The sequence below is a fragment of the Pan paniscus genome, chromosome X (genome assembly GCF_029289425.2).
Source record: "Pan paniscus chromosome X, NHGRI_mPanPan1-v2.0_pri, whole genome shotgun sequence".
In the NCBI taxonomy this organism is placed as follows: Eukaryota; Metazoa; Chordata; class Mammalia; order Primates; family Hominidae; genus Pan; species Pan paniscus.
Window position 1 is genome coordinate 3,312,775 of NC_073272.2, and position 10,481 is coordinate 3,323,255.

A 10,481-nucleotide genomic window follows, 5' to 3' on the forward strand; every position below is an offset into this window, starting at 1 on the left:
GAACCAACCCAAATGTCCAACAGTGATAGACTGGATTAAGAAAATGTGGCACATATACACCATGGAATACTATGCAGCCATAAAAATGGATGAATTCATGTCCTTTGTAGGGATATGGATGAAGCTGGACACCATCATTCTCAGCAGACTATCGCAAGGACAAAAAACCAAACACCGCATGTTCTCACTTCTAGGTGGGAATTGAACAATGAGAACACTTGCACACAGGAAGGGGAACATCACACAACGGGGACTGTTGTGGAGTGGGGGGAGTGGGGAGGGATAGCATTAGGAGATACACCTAATGTAAATGACGAGTTAATGGGTGCAGCACACCAACATGGCACATGTATACATATGTAACAAACCTGCACGTTGTGCACATGTACCCTAGAACTTAAAATATAATAAGAAAAACCCGTAAAAAAAAGTAAAACAATAAAATAAAATAAAATAAGCAGCGAGAATGTCAATTATTTAATTTCTTTGTGATTACTAGTTAACCATTTGTTAAAAACTAAAATGGTTTCTCAACTCAAATAAATGCAAGGATATATCAAATACTTTAAAACATTAAAGATGAAGTGTTAACATAAATAATTACTAGTGACTTAACTACTAAATATCTTTAGGTAGAGTGGTTATTTCTAAGCATATAATGAAAGCTAAGAAACATAAAAAAGGTTAATAGAATTAAATATAACATATAACCTTTATTTAAAAAAAGAGCAAATTTTGTCAAGGCATAAATAATAACTAAATGGGAGAGTATTTGCAATACCAGTAACAAAGGGCTAATATCTTGAAGGCAAAAAATCCCTTTCTACTAAAATATGATTACCCTCATAGAAAATTGCAAATATCAGTTAAAATATAGATGGACACTAAACAAGAAAATACTTTAAAATTGTAAGGTAATTAAAGATAATTCCTCATTTATCAAAAATTGTCAAGCACCTCATTGTATACACTTGCTGTTTCCTCTATCTGGGATGCTCTCCTCATAAATCTTCACTTGGCCAGCTCTTTCTCAAGATTAAATATCATCTCCTCATTGAAGTAGTTCCTGATCAAAAGCTTAATTTAAATATCTCCCCGAACAGTTTTCATTATAGCAACCATTACCGTCTGACCTTATCTCACTCATTTAGTTGTGTTTTATTTGCCCCCTGAGGTTTCCCAAGGGTATGTGTAAATCCTCAGTGCCTAAAATAGAGCCTGATCCACAACTAACATTCAATAAACCTGTAAAAAATTGCCAAATGAATAATAGCTACCACGATTCCTGCCAGCTTCAAGATGCGATAGTGATCATAAGTAGAAATAGGGAAGCCAGGAAAGGTAAACTTGGGTAAGATTTGCCCAACTGTCTATTATACACACAATTGCAGAGTACCCACAAAACCAAGAGCATTGGAAATCTCTTTGCAAAAGGAATTATTTTCCCAAAATGAGTAAAATATTAGAGAAAAGTATATATTTTCAAATGATATATGTCATTTTTCTTATGTATTAGCCCCTCCTATGTGTCTAATTTAGCCTAATATTTATTATCTAAGCAACAATTCTGAACACTTGGTGGGAAATTTTTAGCAATATCTACAAACTCAGACCTACTCGACAGATTAGGAAACAGAAGTTTCCATGGTTTTATAGGTGATCGTGTGGCTGCATTTTGTAATTTAAATTTAAAAAATGTCTTGGTGATAAACAGACACCTAGAGCTTTTGTCTGATCAACTGGAATAAAATGTGAAAACTTTCTATGGAAACCTCAGGGGAACGAAGGTGAGGTTGGTGATTTCACTGTGTTAGCAAATGGAAATGCATTGGGAGTGATGACGAATGTTATTGTCTGTGTTCCTGGGCGATAACACAATTGCATTCCAGTGGCTTTTAATGAGTTTTCACTTGAGATACAGTGAGTACATTTGCATGTCAACTACAGAGACCAAAAATATATTTCTTGTCATCACTGCAGGAGGAGAAATCATTTCTGTGCTGTATAAAGTAGAAGGAAAGTAGGTTCACGTACTGCCTTTTGTATTAACGATAAATAATTGAGTTCAGTTAGCTTGTTCTTACACAATCTGAGGAAGAAGAACTGAGTACAGTGGCTCCCATTTTGTAACAGTTTGTTATTTTTTTCTGGGATGACCTGAAGCTAAGAACATGGGGGTAGAGACATGTCTCATAATTTTTTTTTTTTTTTTTTGAGACGGGGTCTTGCTCTGTCACCCAGGCTGAGAGTGCAGTGGCACAATCTTGGCTCACTGCAACCTCCCCCTTCCAGGTTCAAGCAATTCTCCTGCCACCACGCCCGGCTAATTTTTGTATTTGTAGTAGAGACAGGGTTTCACCGTGTTGGCCAGGCTGGTCTCGAACTTCTGACCTCAAGTGATCCACCTGCTTCAGCCTCCCAAAGTGCTGGGATAACAGGCATGAGCCACAATGACAGGCCCCCAATTTTTTCTTAAAGGTCTAAAAAAGTGTTTTCTTCCAACATAATATTCCGTACACTGCAGATGGTCTTTTATTTTGCTTATTGGTAACTGGCCTAAGAGATTTTACATTTTATTGAAATAAATCCTATGTCATTATTATAAACTTCTGCATTGCTTAGAAAAAAAGACATAAAAATTTTTTTACTTAAGGTTATTACATCTGTGTAACTTTCTGTATGTGCTTTTAAAGTCCTTGTGCCATTGAGTTATAGGGCTTTGACTTCTGGGTCTAACAAGGACACCAAGTTCTGCTATATCTTAAACACTGACAGCAATTACAGCCTTATCTTCAGGCCCAGTAGAAGATGCTAATCAAAGTAAACTGCGTTGATGAGATGCAGGGCCAGAAATTAAAACTATTCAACTCCTCAAGGCCCGAGGACTATTGCGGAAGAGGTGGGCATGTGAGATTGTAAGGGCTGATATTAAGAGAAAAGTAGCTCAGTTTCTCTAGGAATTAACCATTAATATCAAAGGCACACTAAAGCAAAACCAGTATCTAGGTTGCTGTGTCAGTTTAACAAGGCTTTCTTGGAGCATGAACTCACTCCTTCATGCAAAATGATAAAGGTTACAAGGTTTATAGAAATTATATTTTATAGTCAAGATGATTAAACTTTTATTATAAAATTTCAAAGACACAAATTTAATTTGCCGCATCCTGTTTTTAATTAGGGCTTATTGTTTGGGATATTAAGCCTCCTCTCTCAAAGAATAAAGATTTTCACCTTTTTTTTTTTTTTTTTTGAAATCTTTGAGTTACTGCTTTGGTTAAATGAATGACTTATTTTACAATGACCCATGACCCTATTTCGTGATATCAAGCATTTTAAACTTTTTATCTTTGACGAACTTTCCAAAGTCAAATTCTAACTTGATTCCTCATTAATTTTTTGATATGAGTCCTCTGAAGTCCAAAAGAGACATATTTGTCTTATTTGGTATAAAAATCATACAAGAAGCATCGTCAAATATAAAATGGTGTTTGACTTTCTTTGGGCTGTATTTATGGAAATGTTATTGATATGTGCTCCAAAATTATGGGAAACTCTTATAATTCTGAAATAACTTCTGTATGTTGTGAATTATAAATTTTATGTTAAATTGTTGTATGCTACAGAAGTAACCAAAATTTCCTTGTCAATGGTGGTTTTAATAATGGCCGTCCTGGCTGGGTGTGGTGGCTCACGCCTGTAATCCCAGCACTTTGGAGGCCAAGGCGGGTGGATCACGAGGTCAGGAGATCAAGACCAGCTTGGCCAAGATGGTGAGACCCCCGTCTCTCCTAAAAATACAAAAATTAGCCGGGCGTGGTGGCACAGGCCTGTAATCCCAGCTACTCAGGAGGCTGAGCCAGAGAATCACTGAAACCCAGGAGGCAGAGGTTGCAGTGAGCTGAGATCATGCCATTGCACTCCAGCCTGGGCAACAAGAGTGAAACTCCATTTCAAAAAAAGAAAAAAATATACACCCCTGATTTGAAACAAGACTAGGATACACGGTAAAGAATGTTTATTCACTAAAGTTTTGACAGACTGAAGGCCATTATTTCAGATTGGAAATAGGAAACTTAAAAGAACTACATGGACATTGGGTCAAAGAACATGGGTTGAAATGTGCCTGGCAGTAGCCCAAAAGTAAATGCTCTTCGAGGTGCATGTGAAGGAACTGTAGGAGGGAAATGGGATAATTCACATCTCCGCCAATAAATAAATGTAGCCACACTAGCTTGGGGGATTTGAGGTGAGACATCGAAAATACTAAGTCATGGTGAGGGCTGGAAGACAAAAGAATGAATCACTTCATAGGAATGGCTGTGGGGAAGGGCTTGAAGGAGTCATCCTCTGACTTCCATGTGAACCATGAACATTAAACATGGAGAAATGAGGAGCGGCAGCAGATCGGTTTGGGATGCATCTTCAGGGGATGCTGAAACAACAACAGCATTTGGTTTGCTCTACACCCCTGTCACCCCTCGCCCGCAAGCCCAGGGAGTGGTCAGCAGTGGGGCTTTGTGACGTCGAAGCCACCCTAGGGGTGCCATTGGATGGGACACTGCCTGTATGATCAAACAAAGCTCAAGGGTGTGGCTTTGCCTTGTCACCAGGAGGGTATATATAGGGAGGGCAAGAGCTCCGGGCCACTGCGAAGATTCAAAAGCTACAAAGCTTTCCGCAGACATTGACAAACCAATGTATACAATGGGCCAACAATCCAGTGCTGGCGGGGTGAAGAGAAGCACCCCGTGTGAATCCAACGAGGTGAATGAGACGGTAAGATTGTTAGGTTTTGAAGCGAAGGCGAGGGTGAAAGAAAGACACACAGAGCAGGGGCGGCTCAAACAACAACACAGGAATATTGCAGACAATTGTGGAAGTGGTGGGCCCGCTTAATGCCAGAGCCCACCGCCGCTTACAGGCTGGGGTGCTTGTAGGTATGGGTGGGAGGGGCCTGGGCAGTATGGCTTGCTGCCCGGCAGGATATTGATAAGATGTTCTTAGCATCAGGTGGTTTGGCCCTTTTTCTGCTGGAATATCATTGTGGTGTTCCTTAAAACGTTGCCAAGCAAGATATGATAGGGATGTTTCTTTAGTTGGGCCTTCGTCCGCCTTGCGGACAGGTGGTTAGGCAGGATGTTTCTCACGGCCTGAACCCCCATGGGATGTTTCACTTTGACCAAGGTCTGCAAAATAGCAAAGAACTTACAGAATGGTGCAGTTTGGACTAACAGATGACCCTACCCACGCTCCTCTTCTTCTTCCCCATAGATCCCTACTCTGTGATTCAACCTTGTTCTTCTCTGGATCAAACCCCTTCCTCAACCTGCATTCCTTCTTGTCATGAAGCCCCCCGTGCTATCCAGTCTCTATCCTGTTCACCCAAAATAATGTCCTCCTGGCCTCTCCCTGTTTTCTTAACAGATGCCAGAGACGTCAAGGGGGGACTCACAGCCAGAACCCGCTCCTAAGAAATCAAAAGCATCGGACTCCTCGACCGTATTAGTGCTTTCCTACAGGAGAGAGGTTAGAAGACGTTACTCCGTCTCCGATGAATTGGTGAATGACCACTCCCGAGAGAACCGAGTCAACCGCCTCCAAATAGACGAGGAAGAATTCACGCAGATTTCTGTGGAAACAGCTGCAAACCAGAAGGAAGATGCTGCCGTTAACCTTGGGCAATGAAAATAAAGTTTGAGAAGCTGATGGCTGTGCATATCTCTGCCTGTTTTCTGATGGTGGTGCGGGGGGGGAAGGGAAGGGAAGAGGTAGGCATTTGAGAAGGGAGGGATATGAGGTCCTGTAGGGTTGCTGGACAGACCCACAGGTGGACAGTAAGCCAGACATTGTAAATAAGGCCTGGGGGAGGACTGATTCCTAAAGAAAATTTCCTTCTTAAAATTTTATCTCACAGGAAGTGGAGATGTGTATATGTTCACGCAACTGTACCCGGCAGCACATAGTTCTGCTGAATGCACATATCGAAGGTATTCCCATCCCCTTTCCATCTGATATTTTCCTAGGTTAGAAATATATGCTTTATAAAGAGTAAACGTTCTGTAAAACACAAAGCACAATACAAAAGAAGATAGTAGATGTAGGAGTAAGTAAACGGCAGGAAAGCATTGCTTGTAATGAAATGATTGAAAAGCCAATTCTAAAACAAAATGTTCAATGCATCTTAAATATTTGTTACTGTTTTAATGACCTCAGCAGTCTTTAATCAAGATAAGTATGCTTTAGAAATGTGTTGATATCCGCAAAGTGTGAATATTCAAAATCGCCATGACTTGGGAAAAGGAAAGTAAAACACTCTTAAGTATGAGGAGCTTTTTTCCATGGAATGTGAACTGCAAGGTGGTGAGAAGGGTTAGGTGTGATGTGGTGAGATCATTTTTAGGAGAGTGTGTCTATTATCGGCTTCCTAACACTTCCATTTTGCATGATAATTTCCTGAAATTCGTCATTTAATTAAGGCTATAGATTTTGATTACAATGTGTCTTAAAATGTCAAACAGTATAATATTTATAGTGAAAAAGAAAACTGCTTGGCGGATACACATCGGTTAGCGGGAAAAGACACCACAGGGATTCACCATGGAGTCACCCGTGGATGGGGTTTTAGTTTCTGTCTTTGAATTGACCTTCACATAGTGTCTACGTCTTGAGAGTTCAGGGGATGTTGGAGAGATCATTAGGTAAAACAAGAAGGTCTTCTCAGGACACATGAGGGAGTTAAATAAAAATGCAGGAGCAATTACAATTTTAGTTATTTGTAACTGTGGTTTGCTAAGTCATAACACTGTCATGGATAACATGAAAAAATAAAATATACTAAATATCAATAGACAAAAACCAGTTTGCTTTTCTCCAACCAAATACCTAAATACCTAGCACTGATTTCCAGAACAAAATCCCCCACGTACCATCTTTGGAATAAAAGAATATTCTTTCAAGTTGTCGGACCACAAGGTAAAAACAAAAAATCCCAATGCTTTTTTTCTTACTCTTTGATATGTACAATTGAAGGTATTCCTCATTGCAAACTAATATTTCCATCCAGCACGTGACATTAAAGAATTTTTCATATTTAGGATAGTAATACGGGATCACATTCTTTAGCCTTAGGCATTGCAGAGGAAAAACAAACAAACAGAAACAAACCAAAACTAAGCTGAGAGAGGCGGAGCAAGAAAAGCAGAATAGAAGGCTGCACAGATCAGCCCCCTCGCAAGGACACAAATTTAGCAACTATCCACACAGTAGAAAACACCTCCATAAGAACCCAAAATCAGGGGAACTCTCATAGTACCTGGTTGTATCACTGAAAGAGGCACTGAAGAGTTAGAAGAAACAGTCTTAAATCGCTGACCCCACCCCTTCCCTATCCTAGGCAGTGGCAGTGTGGTGTAAAGAGCATCTCTGGAAGCTGGAAGAGCAAGAGCAGAGCAGTTGTGGGTCACTGAACTCAGTGCTGTCTCTTACAGGAGAAAGGAAAACCAGACCAAACGTAGCTGACTCCCATCTGGGAAGGGAGCATTGCAACCACCTCTAGCCAGAGGGAAATTACCCATCCCAGGAATCAGAACTTGAGTTTCTGCAAACCTTGCCACCAAGGGCTAAAAAACTGTTCCAGGTTTCTCAGACAACCTTAAAGGCAGTCTAGGCCATAAGACCTGTAACTCGTAGGTGAGTTCTAGCGTAGAATTGGGCCCAGAGGCAGTGGATTGTGGCGGGTATGTGGAGGGGTGCACATGACCTACTGAGATACCAGCTGGGGCAGCCAAGTGAGTGCTGGTGTCACCCCTGCCCTAGCCCCAGACTGCCCAGCTAGCGGCTCCATGAAAGACCCCCTCCTTCCACTTGAGGAGATGGAATAGTGAGGAGCGTTTTTTTTCTTGCATCTTGAATACCAGCTCAACTACAGCGGGACAGGGCACCGGTCGGGGTTGTGAAGCCCCTGTTCCAGGCACTAGCTCCTGGATAACATTTCTAGACACACCCTAGGCCAGAAAGAAACCTGCTGCCTTGAAAGAAATGAAAAGAGAACACCTATACACTGTTTATGGGAATGTAACTTAGTTCAGCCATTATAGAAAACAGTTTGGTGATTTCTGCAAGAACTTAGAATTACCATTCATCTCAGCCATCACATTACTGGATATATACCCAAAGGATATATATCATTCTACCGTTAAGACATATGCATGCGTATGTTCTTGACAGCACTATTCACAATAGCAAAGATATTGAATCAACCTAAAGGCCCATCAGCAGCAGACTGGATAAAGACATTGTGGTACATAAACAGCATGGAATACTATGCAGCCATAAAAAAACGAGATCATGTCTTTTGCAGCAACATGGATGGAGCTGGAGGCCATTACTCTAAGCGAACTCACGTGGGAACAGAAAATGGAATACCACCTTTTTCCATTTCTAAGCAAGAGCTAAACATCGGTACGCATGGACACAAAGAAGGGAGCAACAGACACCCGTGTCTACTTGGGGGTAAAGGATGGGGAGGAGGGTGAGGATTGAAAAGCTACCTGTCAGCTATTATGCTGATTACCTGGGTGATGAAATAATCTGTACACCAAACCCGTGTGACACACAATTTCCCTATATAACGAGCCTGCACGTGTACCCCTGAACCTAAAATAAAAGTTAACAAAAATTTAAAAATAAAATAATAAAAAATTAAGAAGTCTCACAGAGGTAGAGAGTAGAATGGTGGTGACTAGGGGCTCGGTGGTGGTGGCTGGAGAGACATTGCTCAAAGGATACCAAATTTCCGTTAGACTGAAGGAATAAGCTCCAGAGATATATTGTACAACACGGTGACTACGGGTGATCATAATATGTTGTATTATTGATAAATGCTAAGAGAGTAGATGTTAAGTGTTCTCAATACAAAATGATAACTTTGTGGGATGATGCATATGTTAATTAGCTATATTTATTCATTCTACAATGTATATACTTCAAACATTAGATACATGATAGATACATTCCATTTTATCTGTTCAGTTTAAAATAATAAAAATAAAGAAGAAAGACATGTCCAAGTGTTCTGCCTGGGAAGATGGGCCTGAGAGAGTCTTACATAGTTAATCATGTACTATGTTTTTCTGTGCAGGACAGCAGAGGGAGTGGGGCTACCTGAGAGCAGCACATAGTCAGTAAATGGCCTATAACAGCTCTACTTCCTTTCTTGAAGAATCAGAATGGTGAAAGAAACCAGTGTAATGTTTCTCATACCCCTAAGAAGGACACTAAAGTGTTTTAAAGAGAGTTGGATCTGAAGGTGCCCTGTGGTTGGGCTTGAGGGATGACATGAAAATGTTCTGCATGAATCAGCCATTTAGGGCCAGATGGGATGATACGCATCTCAGGAGATGTTCGATGGATACGACATTGGGAAATTCTGAGATTCTGAATTGACTAGGTGTGAGACTCATGCATATTAAGTGCAATTACATAAAATGGCATTGCATTTCTCATTCGGCCAAGCATTGTAACCAGGTATATTCATGTGCCAGCTATTTCAATAGAAAGTGCTAGCTCTCACAACCGTTTGCATTCCAATACAATTTTCTGAATGTAAGAGAAAGAGATATAGTTATAACCAAGGTGTTAATCAATGAGAATAGTTTGCATCTCATCTTCTCTATTCTGCAGAAAGGCCCTTGAAGAGCATATTGCATCATTTTCCTCATGGCCAAGAAAATCAAGAATCACTGATCTGGCCAGGTGCAGCGGCTCATGCCTGTAATCCCAGCACTTTGGGAGGCCGAGGCGGGCGGATCACCTGAGGTCAGGAGTTTGAGACGAGCCTGGCCAACATGGTGAAACCCTGTCTCTGCTAAAATACAAAAAAAAAATTAGCTGGTCGTGGTGGCGGGCGCCTGTAATCCCAGCTACTGGGGAGGCTGAGGCAGGAGAATTGCTTGAATCCAGGCAGTGGAGGTTGCAGTGAGCCGAGATCGTGCCACTGCACTCCGGCTTGGGTGACAGAGCCAGACTCTGTCTCAAAACAACAAAAACAAAAACAAGAAATCACCGATCCATTTGAAAGTCAGCAAATATTTTGTCATTGACTAAATGTAGACCCTAGAGAGTGATCCCCATACACCACACTACAACTTAAGACTGATTCTGTTTCTTAATCATCCTTTGGAGGTCATCACGTTTTTGAACTCTTGTAATAACAGGGGACTTGAACGCATTTCAGACAGCAAACCTCGTCCTGTGTTATCTTATGCTCTGGGAGGAATTAAAAGACAAGGAAGTAAGGAAGAAAGAAAGGAAGGAAGGGAGGGAGGAAGGAAGGGAGGGAGGGAAGGAGGGAGGGAGGGAGGGAGGAAAGGAGAAGAGGAGAGAAGAGAAGAGAGGAGACGATCTCTAAACCTAAATTGGTAGAAAGCTTCACAAGTCTGAATACTTAAAAAGTTAAATTAAGTAGCTAAAGATGTTTTTGA

At 40.9% G+C, this 10,481-nt stretch overlaps 1 protein-coding gene across 1 annotated transcript; it reads left to right on the plus strand.

Annotated features, from left to right (window-relative positions):
• Positions 1 to 4,704: 4,704 nt before the first annotated feature.
• LOC129395350 (sperm protein associated with the nucleus on the X chromosome C-like) lies at positions 4,705 to 5,685 on the plus strand. Its single transcript, XM_055106588.1, has 2 exons — positions 4,705 to 4,776; positions 5,425 to 5,685. The coding sequence occupies exons 1-2, from the start codon at positions 4,705 to 4,707 to the stop codon at positions 5,683 to 5,685; spliced, it is 333 nt and encodes a 110-aa protein (XP_054962563.1).
• The last annotated feature ends 4,796 nt before the right edge of the window (positions 5,686 to 10,481 follow it).

Coding starts and splice junctions, on each gene's coding strand:
- LOC129395350 (XM_055106588.1), top strand. CDS start 4,705: ATGGGCCAACAATCCAGTGCTGGCGGGGTGAAGAGAAGCACCCCGTGT. Junction 4,777..5,424: donor CCAACGAGGTGAATGAGACG/GTAAGATTGTTA, acceptor TTTTCTTAACAG/ATGCCAGAGACGTCAAGGGG.